General features: G+C 37.6%; 1 protein-coding gene across 8 annotated transcripts in view; it reads left to right on the top strand.

The window, feature by feature from the left end:
• The window catches only part of DEUP1 (deuterosome assembly protein 1), a 220,634-nt gene extending 199,884 nt beyond the window's left edge, over nucleotides 1-20,750 (top strand). For all 8 annotated transcript variants that reach the window (XM_060102846.1, XM_060102848.1, XM_060102847.1 and 5 more), the window contains 2 exons: nucleotides 5,642-5,756; nucleotides 19,958-20,750. In XM_060102846.1, the coding sequence (XP_059958829.1) occupies nucleotides 5,642-5,756; nucleotides 19,958-20,134 (292 nt within the window). In that variant the 3' untranslated portion in view covers nucleotides 20,135-20,750. The remainder of the gene's footprint in view (nucleotides 1-5,641; nucleotides 5,757-19,957) is intronic.
• The last annotated feature ends 456 nt before the right edge of the window (nucleotides 20,751-21,206 follow it).

Raw genomic sequence — 21,206 nt, 5'->3', positions numbered from 1 at the left:
ACCATTACATAAGGACATAACTGTACAGACATTTAAGTGACATTTATTTTTAAACAATTCAAATTATAATTTTATATACTTTCTCTTCAGTTTTTTAACATTTATTTTATGGTGATAATTCAATAGTCTAGATATACCATTTTTTATATGAAATTCTGTGTTGCCAATAGCTTTCAAAGTATAACAGTGAAATGGGTAGAGTGTTAAAATGAGTTTTCATCACTTCAGACCCTTCTTAGAACCTGATGTGGCATACAAAATATACAAATAAGTAATCTTATTTTTTACGTCAAAATATAGGAAGATATCATGTCTGACTTAACTTCAAATATATATACACTTTATATTGACACTCCAGCAGTGGTGAAAAACTGTGGTCATTTCATAGGAAAGAATCTATGAATGTGTAAGAGAGGTCCTTTCTGTGTGAAAAGAAGAGTGTGGAAAATCAATATCTGCTGCCTCATTATCCCCAGGCTCTTTAAAATGTCTTAGTTCAAAATTTAAGTAAATAACATCAGCCACAAAATTGGCTAATTTCTTCAACTTTAGTAAAGTATTTATGGAGTCAGAACTGCTTCTGGAGTTCTTTCACCATTTTCCCATCCTTGGAAAATGCTCAGCAAGACAAACAAGTTTCTTTTCTATAGGATTTCTCAAAGCCATTAATATTGCTCATTACATTGTGAGTTTCCAGGAACAGGTATGATGTGCAACATTCCCCAAACTTATTTGATTTATTAACATTCCATGGTGCTGAGAAACGGTAAATTAATAAGTCCAGACCCAACTTCAGTACAGCTTTTGCTTTGAAGCTCATAATACTTAGCATGAAAACTTTACATATTGTTTTCATAAAATATAAATAATATTTGCAACTTTGGGAAATTCACTTAACCTTTGTTGTCCCGTCTGACAAATACAGATAATAGTTATAGGGGTTTTCTGAGGACTATAGGAGAAAACATAGTTCCATGTAAAATATATAGTCCCCTAAATGTTAGCCATTATTACTGATGTTATTATAACTAACAAAATTGTTAGTATTTATAATAATGTTAATACTGCTCCAACAACTCACAGTACCTAAAAAGTATATTTTGGTGGATAAACAAATGGCTGAATCTGACATTTCCTCAAAAGATAGTCCTGTTGGGGAGGAGTGATACCAGGCTCGACTTTGTAACTAAGGGGTCCAGTTCTACAGGTAGATAAATCCATAAGTCCAGGGGCCGTACTAAAAATGTCTGCTCAGCATTCTTGTGGATGTAGTACAGCTCTCTCCCACTTTCACCTCCCCAGCCCTGTATGTATTAGAGGGATATATTCTAACCCGATGTAAGAAACAGAAAGCATTCAGAAGTGCTAAAGTAATAACCCCTCTTCAGGTGGTTAGGGAAGGGAATGAGGGAAGACTGGCTGCTACCCAGAAAAAGCACTGTGTGGGGGGTGCTGTGATGGGGTGGAAGCAGCAGCACACAAGCAGTGTGGGGAGGATGAAAGCCGGCACTGCGCCACACCAGGGGCCAGTTCTCTGGTGCGTGTGCCCACGTTGACCGACCAGTGTAACTGAAAATCTGTCCAAAGGGGCCTAATCTTGATTTGAGGGTAAGAATGTATTTTCTAATATAGAATGAATGCTTTACAAAGTGCTTCCCTACTCTATGGATTCATTTCTCCATGGGTCAACTCACCACCCCATGTGTATAGTTTCTCATTGTAGGAGAAAGCAGGCCCCTGTGTTACAAAGGGTCTTCCAGTGTATCTTAGTCATTGGTCTGTGTTGAGCGCCCATTAGATGCACAACACTGTTTCCTATTCTTGCTTGTTGGGAATAACTTTGAAAGCCTTGGATGAAGGTACTAGGTGTTGTTATTTAAACAAAAAGACAGCTACTCTGCTTTTTACTATTTTTAAAGAGTGTTTTTATTGTTTGGATTGCTCCCTTTTCTCTTTGCCAGGCAGTAGGGAATGTGTTAAACATGCCTAATGAAAACAAGACAGTAGGGGACACAGAGAGCAGCATAAGAGGTAAAATGCTCAGCAGGAGACTATCTTAATAAGCAGTTTGGGCGACTATTCCTGCTGCAAAGCCTTGTGTCCTGCCAGTCTGATTTGTTGAAAGTTTCATTAAGTTTGTTTTAATGGCTTGTCTGATTTCAGTGTTCTCCAGTGACCTGATTTTTTTTAAAAGAAACAACATTTCAAATGTTCTGAATAAATTATTACCATGTAAAACCCACTATGGGGAAAGAGTTGTTGAGAGGCAAGGACACTGTGAACTCACCAGTGGAGAACTGTAAAGCACATATCTATTAATTTTAGCAAGTGAAAAAGGCAATGTGCTTTCCTTCCCTCACAGCACGGCTCAGTGAAGTCAAATAGTGAAAGCTCTATGTATTGATTAGGCAGAAAATAATTTTTAAAAATACATAGTCATATTTACATACCAATGGCTAATGCAATAAGGTCATATTAAGCTATTTTAGAAAGGAAAAAGCTTTTAGGTAAAGGTATATAAAGATAATGTTCCACAAAATTTTTAAGTCTGTAGTCTAATTTTTAGCCACTTCTTGCTTATACCTGAGGAAGATTTGTATACTGTATTATTAAAATAATCTTTTAGCCACTTGGAGGTAACTCAGTTTTTGTTGTTGTTTTTCACTCCTGTTAGAAGTGATAAGAAAATTTTCATGCTCATCCACTTAAAATGTGAAGAATTTTAGGATATTCCAGAGGATTTACTTTCTAATAAGAAAGTTATTCAGCACTTTAAAAAAATTAATGAATGAGATGAAATTGAATTTGGTGAGGATGTATTAAATGTTTTTAAAGTTTTTAAAAGTTAGAGTATTGAAGTTTAAGGATCATTTACATTCTCACTTAGAGTAGTGGTATCCAGAGCTATTAATATACAACTAATTTTAATGGTAAATCAGTTTTATAATAAATGGAGTTTTATCTCTATATACAATTCATACTTAAAACTGAATATACGGCTTTAAAAATTATATCCTGTACCGGAAATATCTTGGTAATCACAAGCAAATCTAGTCAATAAATTAAAAGTTTCTAATACTAAAAAACCACAAAGTCAGGTTTGTCTTAATCACTCTACAGAATCCCTTGTCAAGGAATGAATAGCTGGTTAGAAGCAAAAAAGTAAGTTGAGTAAGTTTTGGCACCATGGTGTTGCTTAATCAGGAGAAAAACACAGCAGGTGAAAGAGTTCTAGGCCAGGAAATAATGAGTAGTTCATAGAATAAGGGAGCGTTATGTGGAGTGTTAGAAGGCGAGGCTGGAAGCAGGTAAGTTAGCATAGTTTGTGCAGGGATCCTGTTCCATGCTGAGGACATTATGGGACAGCCCAGGGAGGGTTATAAAATTAATGGAGGGCCAGGATTGGATGTACAGTCGGACAACTCTGTAAACTGTGCAGAGTTGACTGAGGTCTCAAGCCGACTCAAGTTGGGTAGAGTTCTGTTCCCCAACAAAGCAGTCAGGTCCTGCACTCCTGGCAAAGTAGGCAGAGGCCTTAGAATGGGGCCTTTGGGAAAGCTAATTGAACAGACGGGCTTGTGAGAGTGTATTAAAAGCCTTCTGAAATATTTTTTTTTTTTTTTTTTTGCGGTACACGGGCCTCTCACTGTTGTGGCCTCTCCCGCTGTGGAGCACAGGCGCGTCTCTGGACGCGCAGGCTCAGCGGCCATGGCTCACGGGCCCAGCCGCTCTGCGGCATGTGGGATCTTCCCAGGCCGGGGCATGAATCCGTGTCCCCTGCATCAGCAAGCGGACTCTCAACCACTGTGCCACCAAGGAAGCCCTGAAATAATTTTTAAGATAGCTTTTAAATTGATATTCTTAGCATGTTTTGCAAGGTTGTTTTATGAAGTATTTGAATAGCTGTATTCTAGAAGAACAACTTAGATATAAAGATGATTTAAAGCAAAAGTACTTTACTTCATAATGTAGTCTTTCCTTTCAATTTCTACATTTTATTGATCTTAAAATAAAGAGAATGTTCATACATAAATTTTAGTAGTTAAGACCATAAAATTGTATCTATACATCCAAAGCCAAATGGATAATTGAGATAATTATTTAGATAATTTAAGACAAATAATACTTTCCCTGAATTCTCTGTATAATTGAGATTATAGAGAGACATATATTTCTTGAACCATTTCTATAATTATCTTATTTTTTTCCCACTGTGCTTTGAAGTATGGATGGTAGCTTCACTTAAGTTAAAAGGTTCAGCTGAAGATTCTATGCAGATGTACTAGGCAATTGTTGTAATTCTATTTGAATTGTGGGATGTTTCATTTTATTGTGCACATCATAAACCATGTTATTTCAGTTTAATTTGCTATTCTGTTTCCATGGTAATTATGGTTTGGAAGAATGGATTTTTAAAAAAAGATCTATTTCAAGATGAGTAAAAATGTAAAGCATGTTGTGCTTGTTTTTATGTACTAATTTACAGATGCCTCACTTACCTTTTATTGCCATTTGTATGCATAGCTTTGAAAATGTTTGCATAATAAAAAACAAGTTTATATAGATAGTCTTTGGATAAGAACAGAGGAAAAGAATGTAACTTTTTTGAACTGTATGAAGTTAAAATATGAAGACTTTGAAAATGGTTAATCAATACCTGTGGAGAATTTGAATTATTAGTAAAAATAAATAAATAAATTTAAATTCAAGGGGTTTTTATATTTTCATGGTCTTTGATGATTTTGATTAAATTTAAACCCCATTTTCATGAATTAAGGTTCAGAAAAAATATTTATTTAGCTCCAAACAGCCCCTACCATTAGGACCTTTTTGTATAAAATTTTAGGGTAAGTTGGTTTGTTTCTTTGTTTTATTATTCATTTGTTTAGTCAGAATACCAAAATTTAAAATCTCACTGGTATTTTATTTAGTCTCATCTTCTACCCCATATCTTAGCACAAACAGCAAATTCTATACTGCACCTTTCATCAAATTATGGAGTTCAATTCACCTAACAACCTTTTTATATAAATGAAAAAATTAAAGTCACAGAAAGATATAGTCACCTGCTCAAGGTCATACAACTAAGGGTGGAGGAGTGCAGGAGATGATATAAATTGAAAACATACTATAAATTATTAAGCTCCTTAGAAATTAGAATTATTATTATACAGAAACTTATATTAGCATCAAAAAAAAAAAAGGAATAACTCTGCTAAGAAAGCCAGTGAGGTTAAGTGAAATAGAGAATAAAAAAAAAAAGAGTACCTATTTAGAACTGTCAAGGGCAGCCGTGTTAACTGTTTTGAAATTTTTCTCAAACTGGTTTAATATTATTTAATTAAATGGCCAAGAGATAAAACAGTAAAACACAGAAAGGGAAGCAACGTAGGCAATAAGAATGGCAGAATATTTTTTAACAATTATAAAAGTTTTCTGCTTCATTATTAATTGTTCTAAGTCTTTTAAGTGGAATAGAAATTATCAGCAAAATTATTTTCCAAGAAATACCCAGATAACAAGCACAAACGTTTTGTTGTATTTTCCTCACAGTTAGATATCAGAGAAATTTAAATCCTTAGCCCCATAAATAAGCAGGTGTCCTTGGTAGCAATAATGACAACCAGTCCTTCTCTTTTAGATTTAGCCACGATCGTGAGCCGAACAAAAGTGCAACACCTTCGTTGCCACCTTTGACATTTCAAACCAAAGAAATGACAAGTCCTTTGGTTAGTGATGATGAAGTATTCCCAATGGTGAGTTGCTGATTATTGGTTATTGCTTTTTCCTTTATAGGGTGATTACTCTTACACTGATACTGATATACTGATGTGTACATAGTGGTTAAAAAAAAAACATTGCTCCTTGAATAGGACTCCAAGATGGGTCTTGTGAGTCATTTGGCCATGACTACCTATAGAAGGAAAGGATCCATAATGTTTCATGACGTATTTCACCTCTAGAACAGGCCAGAATTACTGGTGACTCTTTTTTTAAAAAAATGCAAGTCACCTCTGCACATTCTAAGACCCCTCAAAGATCTGTATATTTTAAAGAGCTACAAGTGATTTTTTGTGCCTGCTTTTTTTAAAAAAAAAAAAAAACTCTTTTATGGACTCTGACATACATACAGAAACATGTGCCAATCAGAATTGGACAGCTTGATGAATTATTGAAAAGGGAACACAGCAGTAAAACTACCACCCAAGTAATAAAAAGAGCATTAGTTGTACTCCAGAGGCTCCCTTCTGTGCCCTTCCAGTCACTCTGATTCACTCCCAAGATAACCACTATCTTGACCTTTAACATCGTAAATTAGTTGTGGCCATTTATAAATTTTATATAAATGGTATTACACTATATGTGTTCTTTTGTATAGCTTCTTTTATTTAAACATTGTTTGATGAGAGTCATCATCCATATTGTTGGCTGTAGTTTATCCATTTTTGTTTCTCTATAGTATTACATTGTATATAAATACTATATATAATGATACTGTTATATAATGACACTGATACAATTTATTCATTCTACTATTGACAGATATTTGAATTATTGCTCTTTTGGGCAATTACAAATACTGTTGCTAAAAACATTCTTGCAAGTGTTCTTTGGTGCACATGTGTACATATTTCCATTGGATCTATATCTAAGAGTGGAATTGCTAGGTTATAGAATATGCATAAGGTCAGCTTTAGCAGGTACTGTCAAGCTGTTTTCCTAACTAACTGTTTGAGGCAGTTCATATCCCTACAAGTAGTGTGTGAGTATTCTCCTTTTCTATATTCTTTCTAACAGTTGGTATTATTGGTCTTCATTTTAGCTTTTATTGTCAGTGTGTAGCAACATCTTATTGTGATTTTAATTCTTGTTTCCTGGTGACTAATGAGGTGAGCACCTTTTCATAAATTTATTGGCTATTTTGATATCCTCCTTTGTAAAGTGTCTGTTTGATTTTCTTGCCTAATTTTCTATTAGATTCTCTTTATTCTTCTTGATTTATAGGGGTTCTTGGTATATTCTAGATATAAGCCCTTTGTTGATTATATGTATTGCAAGTATCTTCTCCCACTCTTGCTTGCCTCTTCTCTTAATGGAATGTTTTGATAACCAGAAGTTCCTAATTTTAATACATTCATACTTATGAATCTTTTCCTTTATGCTTCACAGTTTTGGTGTTCTATTTAAAGCTTTTGCCTGTCCCAAAGTTATAAAAAATATTATCCTATGTTATCTCTCGGAAGCTTTGACTCTTTATTTTTTACTTAAGTATACACCTGGAATTAATTTTTTGCATATAGTGTAAGGTATGACCTCAGTCCCTTTCCCCATGGAAATATTCAATTGAATTTATATATGTTTTCCAGTTCTGTAGATTCTTTGGATTTTCTATATTCAGAATCAAAATAATGATATTTAGACTTCCTACTTTCAAATCTTTATACCTTTCTTTTCTTCTTCTTGCCTTATTATACACTAGGACCTCTAGTAAATGTTCAGTAGTAAAAGTGGTATTGCCAGCATCTTTCTCTTATTTTCAGTTGCAAAGGGAAAGCATTCAATATGTCATCATTGTACATAATATTTGCTATATATATTTTGTAGGTTCCTTTTAAAAGATTAAGAAGGTTCCTTTTATTCCTAGGTTGCTAAATTTGTTTTCACGAGTTGATATTGAACTTATCAAATGCTTTTTCCACTGCTATTGAAATGACCATATAATTTCTCCTTTGCTCTGTTAATGTGGTGTTTTTTTCTTGCTGATAGATTGTTAACCCAACTTTGAATTCTTAGAATAAACCACACTTGATTACTGGCTTTGGTCTGTTCATATTTGTTTAGAATTTTTGCTTTATGTTCATGAGAGAAATTAGTCTGTAATGTTTCTTTGTTGTCTTTGTCAAGCATTGGTATCAGATTTTGCTGACCTCATAAAACAGGTGGGAAGGGTTTTAAATTCCATATTCCTCTGTTCTTCGTTTTCCTTGACTCTCTGTGTTGGTTTCTCTGCATAAGATAAAGAGCCACCTGTCCCAGCCTTGAGGAAGCAGCCTTATGTAGGTTAATTTCAGTTTTATTATTTTTCTGTTCTTGGATTTTCATTTGACTTTTCCTTTTAGTTTCCAGTTCTTTGCTGAAATTTTCTACCTTGTGATTTAATTTACTGAACATAATCACATATTTTTAAAAGATATGTAGGTTTTTCACCTCAGAAACTAGTAGTACTCTTAGCAGTTACCTTTGCTTATATTCAAAGTATTATGTAATTTTTCAGTGCCTCTCCATGATATACCACTATTGGATACAAATTATAAAAACAAACAATAACAAAAAAAACCCAGAAAATGTTTAAACTGGTTAGGCATCCCATGAGTACTTTTCTGCTTTTCTGGAATCTATCACCTTCTTTGGGAGAGACTGGTAGTAAGATTTAAGCTATTGTGGAAGAAGAAGACTTAAATCCTTTAACTTTGGATGTTTTAGAGATCTCTAAAGCCCTGAAATGCTCTTTTGTTTCATCTCAACATAAAATGCCAAAATTATTTGAACAGAATAAAATTCCATAACAATAAAGTAAAGTAAATAAACTTCCTCATTTAAGCTAAGGGAACATCTAAGGGGACCTAGCAAATTTTGATCAACAAAACTTTGATCTTTAAGTACTCCAAAGTAAGCACATACTCCAGTCCAGCAAGAGAAAAAAAAGGGATAAATTGCTAAATCCTTCATTGTTCTAATATCAGATGATTTTAGGATTTTAGGATGATTTGTCTCTGCTCAAATATCACCTCATCAGAAACACCTGCGCAGCTACCCTACAGTAGCACCTCCCTTGTAGACTCCCTGTCCCCTCATCCTATTTTTTGTTTTTCCATAGCACTTTGCCATAATATATTTTGTTTGTTTGCCTCCCTCTTCTAGAACTTAAGCACCATTAAAGTAGGATTTTTTTTTCTATTTTTGTTTACTGTTTTAACCCCAACACCTAAAACAGTGCCTGGCACTAACAGACACAAAAAGCATTCAAGAGTATCTATTGTATAACTTAACACTGGGTTTCTTTCCACCTCTAAAATTCTACATTATTCCTTTGAGGAGTTCATAACTACAGAGTCAACCAGGAAAGAAAATTCTCTACTGTTGCAGGTCTGGGCACAGGGAACTTAAGATGTGATGGTGGCCCTAGAGTTTCCTGAAAGACATAGCCCAACCCACCGTTCTGGGTCCAGTGATTTCCATCCACTGCTGCATTTTTACTTCTACATCAGTACTGTTCCTACTCAGACTACCAGTGACATCCTAGTTGTTAATTAAATATACAGTTTAAAGAACTCATCTTCCTTAATCCTTTTCTCTTGATACTCTTATGTTCTCTGACTTCTAAGATGCTGTTCTCCACTGATTCCCCTACTGCCTTTCTGGTTACTCTTTCCCAGTCTGCTTCCAAGTTTCTCCCTCCTATACCTGTCCCTTAAATACTAGAGTTCATCATTCACTCAGTCACTGATAAAATAAACATGTATTAAGCACTCACTGTATGGCAGGTTCTGTTCTAAACACATCTTTGATGAGACAGACAAGTCTATAGACTGGTGAAAAAAAGAGGAGAACTCCATCAATGGGTGAATGGATAAACAAAGAGTGGTATGTATACACGGTGCAATACTATTCAGTCATAAAAAGGAGTAAAGTACTGATATATGCTATAATGTGGATGAACCTGGATAATATTATGCTACGTGAAGGAAGCCAGACACAAAAGGTCATATATTATATGATTCCATTTATACAAAATGCCTAGAATAGGTAAATACACAGAAACAGAATGAAGGTTGGTGGTTACCAGGAGTAAAGGGGGAGGGAGGATTAGGGAGCAGTGGCTTAACGGGTATAGACTTTCCTTTTGGGATGATGAAAATATTTTGGAACTAGATAGAGGTGTGGTTTTAGTACATTGTGAATGTGCTAAATCCACTGAATTGTTCATTTTGAAATGGTTAATCTTATTTTATGTGCATTTTATCTCAAAAAAGAGGGAACAGTTAATGGCTAGAAACAAATGAACAAGGAAGAAAATATCAAAAGGTTATAAATGCTATAAAAAATGATGAAAAGAAAGCAGACGATGTGATAGGAAGTGATGAGAGTATGGGGGATGACTTTAGGTTGAGTGGCCAGGAAAATGATTACTGAGGAGGGGACATTTAGGATGAGACCTAAATAACAAAAAAAGATCCAGCCTTGCAAAGATCTGGAAGTAGAGCCCTTTGGGCAGAGTGAACCACTGGTACAAATCTGTATGGCAGGAAGAAGTTTGGTAAGTTTGAGAAGCAGAAAAAGGGAAGGGGGTGGTCTGGAGCTTAGAAGGACAGAGAGAGAATGTAATGAAATGGGTACAGAGAAATAGGCAGGGGAAGTCCAGGTATGTAGAGACTGTAGGCCATGGGAAGGAATTTGGATTTTATTTTAAAGAAATGGGAAGCCGTGGGAAAGTTGCAAGTGGGGGAGTATATGATCTGTTTAAAAATCTTTAAGAGATCCATTTGACTGCCAAATAAAGAATAAATTATAAATTATAAATTATAGATGGGCAAAGGTAGAAGTGGGGAGAACAATTGTCAGGCTATTTCAGTAGTCGAAGCAAGGGATGATGCTGCTGGCTTGGGAACGGTGAAGGTGGAACCACATGTTAGATCCAGGAAATGTTTTGGAGAGATTAGACTTGACAGTGGTTTGGCTATGGGAGCGAGGGAAAGAGAGGACTCAAAGATGACTCCTAGGATCTCAGCCTGAGCCTCAGGTAGATTCTCGTACCACCCTCTGACATGGAAGGCTAGGAAGGAGCCAGGGTTAGAGGAGAAAATCATGATTTCTAGGTTAGACATTTAAATTTAATGTGTTTATTAAACATTCAAATAGAGATATTAAATAGGAAATAGATATGTGAACCTGGTAATCAAGGAAGAGATCAGAGCTGGAAATAAAATATGGGAGTAATCAGCATAAGGCTGATACTTAAATCTATCAGACTGGTTGATAATACTTAAAAGAGTATAAATGGAAAAGATGTCCCAAGACAAAGCCTTAGACCATAACATTTAGTGGTCCAATGGGAACCTTCAAGGAGAGGAGGAAAGTTTGATGGTGAAAGGGGTGGGGTGGGACCCAGGGAGGGGTTAGGTTCATTTGTAGAAGCAAAGTCATTAAGCAGGTAAGAAGGAATAGAATCCACAGTGTAGGTAGAAGGAAGACTCTTAAACAGAGTATGGCCTAAAATATGGCTCCAGGTGCAAGTGGTGTGGAGAGATGAAGGAGTTTCCACCTGAGAAAGAGGCAAGGCCACAATGCCATGAGTGAGAAAGTGAACATAATAGGGAGGTGCAGTAGAATGGCCAGGCAGTGCTAACTAACCATTTGAATTTGTGGTCATGAATTTCAAGTGAAACCAGTCTCTACAGTAATGTAATTTCTCCTCCATCCACCTGCCCAGCATTCAGTTGCTCAGGTACAGGCATGGTGCAGGCAGTTTAATTAGGCCTGGGTTTTACCAAATACCTAGGATAGAGCCAGGATATAGGGAGGGACAAGTTGCTGAATGGTTATCGTAATGGATATGGAATATGAGCAGAGTTAAAAAAGAATGGATGATATGAGAAAGTGGGAATACTAGACTAAGTCAGATGGAAGGATAATAGGTGGGTTGCATAAAATCTTTATTAGTAAGTAATGCAGTTATCACTGATGACAATGTCAAGAATATGACCACGGGAGTGGGTGCCTGAAATGAAGTGTTCCCCTACGTTTTCCTCTAGGAATTTTATAGTATCTGGTCCTACCTTTAGGTCTTTAAACCATTTTGAGTTTATTTTTGTATATGGTGTTAGAGAATCTTCTAATTTCATTCTTTTACCTGTAGCTATGCACTTTTCCCAGCACCACTTATTGAAGAGATGGTCTTTTCTCCATCATATATTATTGCCTCCTTTCTCATAGAGTAATTGACCATAAGTGAATGGGTTTAGTTCTGGGCTTTCTGTCCTGTTCCACTGATTTATGTGTCTGTTTTTGTGCTAGTACCATACTGTTTTAATTACAGTAGCTTTGTAGTACAGTTTGAAGTCAGGGATTATGAGTCCTCCAGCTCCGTTCTTCTTTCTCAAGATTGTTTTGGCTATTTGGGGACTTTTGTGTTTCCATACAAATTAAAAAATCCTTTGTTCTAGTTCTGTAAAAATGCCACTAGTCATTTGATAGGGATTGCATTGAATCTGTAGATTGCCATGGGTAGTATGGTCATTTTTAACAATATTGATTCTTCCAATCCAAGAACATGGTATATCTTTCCATCTGTTTGTGTGGTCTTCAATTTCTTTAATTAGTGTCCTATAGCTTTTGGAGTACAGGTCTTTTGCATCCTTAGGTAGGTTTATTCCTAGATATTTTATTCTTTTTGATGCGATGGTAAATGGAATTGTTTCCTTAATTTTCTTTCTGATATTTTCTTGTTAATGTATAGAAACGCAACAGATTTCTGTATATTAATTTTGTATCCTACAACTTAACCAAATTCATTGATGAGCTCCAGTAGTTTTCTGGTAGCATCTTTAGGACTTTCTATGTATAGCATCATGTCATCTGCAAACAGTGACAGTTTTACTTCTTTCCAATTTGGATTCCTTTTATTTCTTTTTCTTCTCTGATTGCTGTGGCTAGAACTTCTAAAACTATGTTGAATAAAAGTGGCAAGAGTGGACATCCTTGTCTTGTTCCTGATCTTAGGGGGAATGCTTTCAGCTTTTCACCATTGAGTATGATGTTAGCTGGGGGTTTGTCTATATGGCCTTTATTTATATTGAGGTATGTTCCCTCTATGCCCACTTTCTGGAGAGTTTTTATCATAGATGAATGTCGAATTTTATTAAAAGCTTTTTCTCCATCTATTGAGATGATCATATGGTTTTTCTCCTTCAGTTTCTTAATATGGTGTATCACATTGATTGATTTGTATATATTGAAGAATCCTTGCATCCCTGGGATAAATCCCACTTGATCCTTTTAATGTGTTTGCTAGTATTTTGTTGAGAAATTTTGCTTCTATGTTCATCTGTGATATTGGTCTGTAATTTTCTTTTTTTGTGATATCTTTGTCTGGTTTTGGTATCAGGGTGATGGCCTCACAGAATGAGTTCAGAAGTGTTCCTTCCTCTGCAGTTGTTTGGAATAGTTTCAGAAGGATAGGTCTTAACTCGTCTCTAAGTGTTTGATAGAATTCACCTGTGAAGCCATTTGGTCCTGGACTTTTGTTTGTTGGAAGTTTTAAAATTACTGATTTAATGTCAGTACTGGTAATTGGTCTGTTCATATTTTCTATTTCTCAGTGTTGGGAGATTGTATCAATACCTTTCTAGGAATCTGTCAATTTCTAGGTTGTTCATTTTATTGGTACATAGTTGCTCATAGTAGTCTCTTATGAACTTTTGTATTTCTGTTGTGTTTGTTGCATTGTAACTTCTGCTTTTTCATTTCTAAGATTTGGGTCCTCCCTTTTTTCTTGATGAGTCTGGCTAAAAAAATGTATCAATTTTATTTATCTTTTCAAAGAACCAGCTTTTAATTTCATTGATCTTTTCTATTTTTTTAGTCTCTATTTCATTTATTTCTGCTTTGATCTTTATGATTTCTTTCCTTCTACTAACTTTTTGCTTTGTTTGTTCTTCTTTCTCTAGTTGCTTTAGGTGTAAGTTTAGGTTGTTTATTTGGAATCTTTCTTGTTTCCTGAGGTAGGATTGTATTGCTATAAACTTCCCTCTTAGTACTGCTTTTGCTGCATCCCAGAGGTGTTGGATTGCTGTGCTTTCCTTTTCATTTGTCTCTAGGTATTTTTTTATTTCCTCTTTGATTTCTTCAGTGATCCATTGGTTTTTCAGTAGCATATTGTTTAGCCTCCACATGTTTGTGTTTTTTGCCATTTTTTTTCTTGTAGTTGATTTCTAGTCTTATAACGTTGTGATCAGAAAAGATGCATGATATGATTTCAGTTTTCTTAAATTTACCAAGGCTTGTTTTGTGGCCTAGCATGTGATCTATCCTGGAGAATGTTCCATGTGCACTTGAAGAGAATGTGTATTCTGTTGCTTTTGGGTGGAATGCTCTATAAATATCAAGTAAGTCCATTTGGTCTAATGTGGTATTTAAGACTTGTGCTTCCTTATTGATTTTGTCTGGATGATCTGTCCATTGATGTAAGTGGGTTGTTAAAGTCTCCCACTATTAGTGTATTACTGTCAATTTCTTTTATGTCTGTTAACATCTGCCTTATATACAGAGGTGCTCCTATGTTGGGTGCATATATATTGACAATTGTTATATCTTCTTCTTGGATTGATCCTTTGATCGTTATGTAGTGTACATCTTTGTCTCTCTTTTTTTTTTTTTTTTGGTGGTAGGCGGGACTCTCACTGTTGTGGCCTCTCCCGTTGCGGAGCACAGGCTCCGGACATGCAGGCTTAGCGGCCATGGCTCATGGGCCCAGCCGCTCCGCAGCATGTGGGATCTTCCCGGACCAGGGCACGAACCTGTGTCCCCTGCATCGGCAGGCGGACTCTCAACCACTGCACCACCAGGGAAGCCTCCATCTTTGTCTCTTTAACAGCCTTTATTTTAAAGTCTATTTTGTCTGATGTAAGTACTGCAACTCTGGCTTTCTTTTGATTTCCATTTGCATAGAATATCTTTTTCCATCCCCCCACTTTTAGTCTGTATGTGTCTCTAGAACTGAAGTGGGTAATTTGTAGGCAGCAAATATACAGGTCTTGTTTTGGTATCCATTCAGCCAGTGTGTGTATTTCGGTGGAGCATTTAGTCCGTTTACATTTAAGGTAATTATTGATATGTATGTGCTTATTGCCATTTTGTTAATTGTTTTGCATTTGTTTTTGTAGGTCTTTTTTTTTTTCCTTTTCTTCGTTTGTTCTCTTCTTTTGTGATTTGATTACTATCTTTAGTGTTATGTTTGGATCCTTTTCCTTTTTTGTGTGTATATCTATTACAGATTTTTCATTTGTAGTTACAGTGAGGTTTTGGTATAGCAGTCTACATATATACATGATTGTTTTAAGTTGCTAATCTCTTAATTTCAAATACATTTTAAATGCCTTGCATTTGTATTCTCCTTCCCTCACGATTACTGTTTGTTTTTTGTTTGTTTGTTTTTTGTGGTATGTGGGCCTCTCACTGTTGTAGCTTCTCCCTTTGCGGAGCACAGGCTCTGGACGTGCAGGCTCAGCAGCCATGGCTCACAGGCACAGCCGCTCCATGGCATGTGGGATCTTCCTGGACCAAGGCACGAACCCGTGTCCCCTGCATTGGCAGGCGGACTCTTAACCACTGCGCCACCAGGGAAGCCTGATTACTATTTTTGATATCATATTTTACATCTAATTGTTTTGTGTATCCTTTAACTGCTTATTGTGGATATAGACAATTTTACTACTTTTGTCTTTTAACCTCCCTACTAGCTTTGTGTATGGATGATTTCCTATGTTTTCCTTTACTGGTGAGGTTTTTCCTTCCATAATTTTCTTTTTTCTAGTTGTGGCCTTTCTTTTTTGCCTAGAGAAGTTCCTGTAATATTTGTTACAAAGCTGGTTTGGTGGTATTGAATTCTTTTAGCTTTTGTTTGTCTATAAAGCTTTTGATCTCTCCATCCAATCTAAATGAGACTCTTGCTAGGTAGAGTATTCTTGATTGTAGGTTTTTCCCTTTCATTACTTTAAATATATTGTGCCACTTCCTTCTGAACTGCAGAGTTTCTGCTGAAAAATCAGCTGATAGCCTTATGGGGATACCCTTGTAGGTTATTTGTTGCTTTTCCCTTGCTGCTTTTAGTATTCTCTCTTTATCTTTATTTTTTTTCATTTTGATTACTATGTGTCTTAGTGTACTCCTCTGTGGCTTAATCCTGTATGGGAGTCTCTGCATTTCCTGGACTTAAGTAACTATTTCCTTTCCCAGGTTAGGGAGGTTTTCAGCTATTACCTCTTCAGATATTTTCTTGGGCACTTTCTCTCTCTTCTCCTTCTGGGACCCCTATAATGTGAATATTAGTGCACCTGATATTGTCCCAGGGGTCTCTTAAACTGTCCTCATTTCTTTTCATTCTTTTTTCTGTTCGGCAACAGTGATGTCCACTACCCTGTCTTCCAGCTCACTGATCCATTCTTCTGAATCATTTATTCTATTATTGATTCCTTCTAGTGTATTTTTCATTTGAGTTATTGTATTCTTCATCTCTGTTTGGTTGTTCTTTATGTTTTCTAACTCTTAGTTAAAAAATTCTAACTTCTTGCTCTGTGCATCCATTCTCCTCCTGAGTTCTTTGACCATCTTTATGATCATTACTCTGAACTCTTTCTCAGGTAGATTGACTATCCATATCACTTAGTTCTTCTTCTAAAGATTTATCTTGTCTGGAACATACTCCTCTACCACCTCATTTTGTCTAAGTTGCTATTTGTATATTTATGTATGTGGTTGGTAAGTTAATGTTTCCCAACCTTGGAGAAGGCATCCTATGCATCCGAGCAGTGCACTCCCCTCTTGTCACCCATGGTATACGCTCTAGGGGTTCCCCCTAAGAGGGCTGGGTGGGTCCTTCTCTTACAACAGGCTATGTGGGTGGTCTGGTAGGCTTGGTCGGCCCCTAGTCTGGTTGGTTGCCAGGCCCTGCCTTGTGCAGTTGCTGCTGGCTGCTGTTTAGTGGGGCCTGGTCACGAGGTGGCTGGTTGTGGAATCCTAGGGGGCCCTGGGGCTAGTGCTGGCTCACTGATGGGTGGAATCAGGGTCCCAAAGACTGAGGCTGTTGCCAACTCACTGGCAGGTAAAGCCAGATCCTGGGGTTAGTGCTGGACTAGTGGCAGGGAGAGCTGGTTCCTAGGGTCTGGCTGCAGGGCCCTGGGATCCCAGAGCTCATTTCAGATCACTGAGGGGCAGAGGCAGTTGACTGTGGGGTCCAAGGTGTCTGGAAGGTTGCATTGGCCTGCTACTGTGCAGGGCCAGGGCCCAGCTAGTCCCAGGAGGCATTGCAGGATTGTAGTTTTCTTGCTTCTGGTGTCTCTCTGTGGTGGGTGAGGCTGATCTAGAGGTTTGTGCAGGCTTCCTGGCAAGAGAGGCCAGTGCCTGCCCACTGGTAGGTAGAGTCGGGTCTTGGCCCTCTGGTGGGCTGGGCCCTGTCTAGTGGTGTGTCCACAGGCGGCTGTGGGTTCCTTAGTCTGAAGGCAGCCTGTCTGCTGATGGGTAGGGTTGTGTTCCTGCACACTTAGTTGTTTGGCCTGAAGCGTCCCAGCACTGCTTCCGTTATGTAGTAGTAGTCTTACCACTTCATGGTGATTTGGGTCAGTTACCGCTGCCAGTATAGTACCTCTTTTCCATGCCTCTGATCTGTCAGCATGAGGAGGCCAAAGTGAGTAGGTACAGCCAAAGCTTTAAGTTTAGGGAGACTCTTACAGTCTCACTTGGTGAGAGGCATTGCTTCTCTGAGACCAAAGACCTGTAGACCAACCAGACAGAGACAGAAGGAACAAATTCTCCAAGAGGGCCAACAGAGAGTGAAGCCATTCCTACATCCTCCCTTCTGTTCCCAGATCACTGTTACAAACACAGTAGCCTATAACAGCCATTGGTTTAAAGTCTATACCATATGCTGAAGAATGGCACCCCATCCTCGCAGGATATGATTTCCAAGCTAATTCCTCATCTATGCCTTCAAGAAGCATATCAGGCTAGCATCCTCTGGAGACACTTCATGCTGTATGTGGTAGAACCAGTAGATACCCGGTCATGCCCTCACTGCCATACTCCTCTGCTGCAAAGTAGGTTCGTTTATTATTAATCAGGATCTCATGTCAGTAAGTCAGTTACTCTGTGAGCCCTCGGATGGTGGTGCTGACCGAGGCCCTGCAGGCAGGAAAGGCCAATTATAGGATACACATCAGTTCTGGTAAGGATAACACATTGCCCTTTCCAAAGTATAAGGGACCTGATGTAATCTAATTGCCACTGAGAGGCTGGTTGATGTCCTTGAGGGACGGTGCCATAGCAGAAGCTCAGCTTTGGCCTCTATTGCAAGCAGATCAGCCATTCAACAGGAACAGTAGCTAGATGAACCTGGGTAAAAGGGAGATGGTGCTGTTCAGCCCATGCATAATTTCCACTGGAGTGGCCAAGGACAGAAGCTAGATCAAGTCATCCTGTCTACTTCTTAGATGCTCTGTCTCAACCGGGGCGCACTAGCATGACAGAAACTGTTCTGCAAATAGTATACAGTTTTCTGCAGCCGATGGCATGGCCTTGTTGCAGAATCTCAAGGGTTTGTAACACAGCTCCCCCCTGAACCTTGCCAAAGGCTCCACAGAGCACTTTTCTCTACGAGACATTCTTCTAGTATGAGAGCTGGTAAGTCATTTCACCCAACTAGCAGGACTGCTTTTCCCCCCATTCCCAACTTACTGCAAAGCCCTTTCTTGCTCTGGGCCCTGCTCAAAAACAAACAAACAAACAAAACTGCCTCTGTGTCCATGTAATAAATGAGTCAGATTATTCCTCCCAAGAGTGGAACATGCTGCCTTCAAAACCTGAAGAGACCTACCAAGCTTTATGCTTCTTTCATAGTGATAAGAAATGCAAGGTGCATTAATTTGTGTTTAAAAGGAGATGTCCTGACATGTTCCATATCACCAGACACCTACAAACAAAGTGTCAAGCCTTGAATTGCTTCTGGGGTTTACCTTTCACTCTCTGGAGTACCTGTGTCTTTCCAGGCCTTCAACATGCTTGCCAATTCTTGCTCATCAGGGCTGAGCATGATGTTCATGTTACTGTATCCTGTCCTATAGTCTGCAGTCCGTGGAACGTCCAGGTGGTCCAGGATCCTTGAGAGTGTATTATGACAGCATTGTTAACATAAAACATAATGTTGGGGTGAGAACATGGATGTGGACTGTTGTCTATCCCATGAGAATGCTAACTGCTTCTGATCTTCCTCCTTACTGAGTATTAAAAAGAATGCATTTGCCAGATCAACAGCAGCATACCGTGCCCCCAAGACTGTGACATTCTACTTCAGTAAAGATGTGATACCTGGCACGGCAGCTACAGTTGGGGCTACTACTTGGATAAGCTGGCAGTACTCCACTGTCATCTGCCACAATCCCTACACTTCTGGCAGAGGCCAGACTTGTGAACTACATCCCCCTATAACAGAGTTCACCTGCATACAGATCGCTGACTCTCCATATGCTTTACAAAAATCCCATTCTTCCCATAAAACAAAAGTTGAAGAAGAGTCTGGGGGGTGCCGCAGAACTAAAAAATTAAAGTACAGATTTCCCCAACTTATTTTTTTTAATTAACTGAACAAATTATTTTGAATGAAACACTGTAAAATTATGGTATCATTGCCCTTTATTCCTCAGCCACACATTGTATGTGTGTGCGTGTGTGTGTGTAAATAAGCACTACACAGGTCACAGTTAACTGAGAACTTCCATACCACATGAAGGGTGGAAGCAGGCACTCATCACTGAAGTGTTCTCAACTGCAGTTGGCCAAACAAGAGAGCCCCAGCATTACACACCCACCTTCACTATACGTCATGCTTTCATCCCACCTCACCTGGCCACCTCCATGCAGCAGCGAGCCCCCTTGAAGCCCAGCCTTAAGTTTCTTTCCTCTATAAGCTTTCTTTGCCCGACTCGACTATACTCTTCACTTGCTGCTTTCGTTCCTTGAGGGTTTCATTAGCAGCAACTGTATTACACTGGTGTAGAGTTCAGCTTAAGATACATTATTTCATTAAGAGTTGCAGTGTTTTGTCAGGGGTGAAGCATACCAAGAAATATGAAGACTTTTTGTAAAAGGCCTTGTGTTCCTCATCTAACTTTTCTTTTTCTTTTTTTAGTCGCCCCCAGATATAGCCTTCCCAGGTTCTTTGGCTGCACAGCATTTCCTTCTGGAGGAGGAGAAGCGAGAAAAAGAACTTGAAAAACTTCTGAATGCACATATTGATGAACTGCAAAGAGAGACAGAATTTACTCTTAATAAATACACCAAGCTAAAACAAAACAGACACATATGAGCTTTTAAACTTTTTTATTTGCTTTGCCCACCCCAAGGAAAAAAGCTCTGGCAAAATATTTACAAAGCTGATTAATGAAACTGAGAAATTTTGTTCTGTTTTCCTGAGTAAATCATTTCTGTAAGGTAGCTAGAAAATAGTATTTTGTTCAATAAAGCTGTTTGTATTTCTGCATTAACAAATTGTTGAGCTACAGTTACTCTAAAATAAACATGACTTCTCCAAAAGAGATTTTTTTCTCCAGTCTAAGGAATAGTTTGGAATTAAATATGCAGTTTTTTCCCACCTGAATCATGTATACTGAAACCCATTTCCTCTGTAACAACACATGATGAGGGAAAGGGTCACACTATATTCTAAATACAAACAGATCAAGTGCAGCTCTGTTGTACTAGGTTTGAAAACTCAACGATTTTTAAAAATGAATAGCTATGTAAACATCCTAAAATTTCTTTTAGGAAAAAAAGATACAGCTTACTGTTTCTGCATTCATCTTTGTAATGTCTCTCTGTTTTAACACAAAAGACCTGGAATGTGCTGTTTGCACACTTAAAACATATGTGCCAAATATTAATGCTTTCCTGTTAGTACTAATTATTACTTCATGGACATAAGATAAAGAAACTATAAAGCATTGCTGTTGTTACCTTCTCCTTTGTCATACCTCTGTTTTAAATACAATTAAAGAATGAGAAATTCTTTGGACTTAAAACATAAATGCCAGGTCTGTAAAGAATAGTAATAGCATGGTGGTGAACAATGAAACTCAAGTTCCAGATATACAAGCATGATAATCCATTTTTCTTTCTTTAAAAATGACATTTATATAAAGATTATGAAAAATCCCCATGTCATTACTCCAGGTTAAGTCCTACAGTTTTTATAGTTTTCTTTTTCTCTTTGAAGAAACTAAATATCCACATACGGAAAGATAAGTCACGATGTCCTTAGACAAGTGTCATTGCCATGGGAAATACAGAGCCCTGTTCACTTCAGGTGAAACAACCACATGGGTTTGTAGAGCTCTTGATATTTGCAAAAAGCCTTCAGAAAGCATTATTCATTTCAGCCC

The sequence above is a fragment of the Mesoplodon densirostris genome, chromosome 7 (genome assembly GCF_025265405.1).
Source record: "Mesoplodon densirostris isolate mMesDen1 chromosome 7, mMesDen1 primary haplotype, whole genome shotgun sequence".
Classification (NCBI taxonomy): Eukaryota; Metazoa; Chordata; class Mammalia; order Artiodactyla; family Ziphiidae; genus Mesoplodon; species Mesoplodon densirostris.
This window is presented reverse-complemented; position numbering and strand designations above follow the sequence as displayed.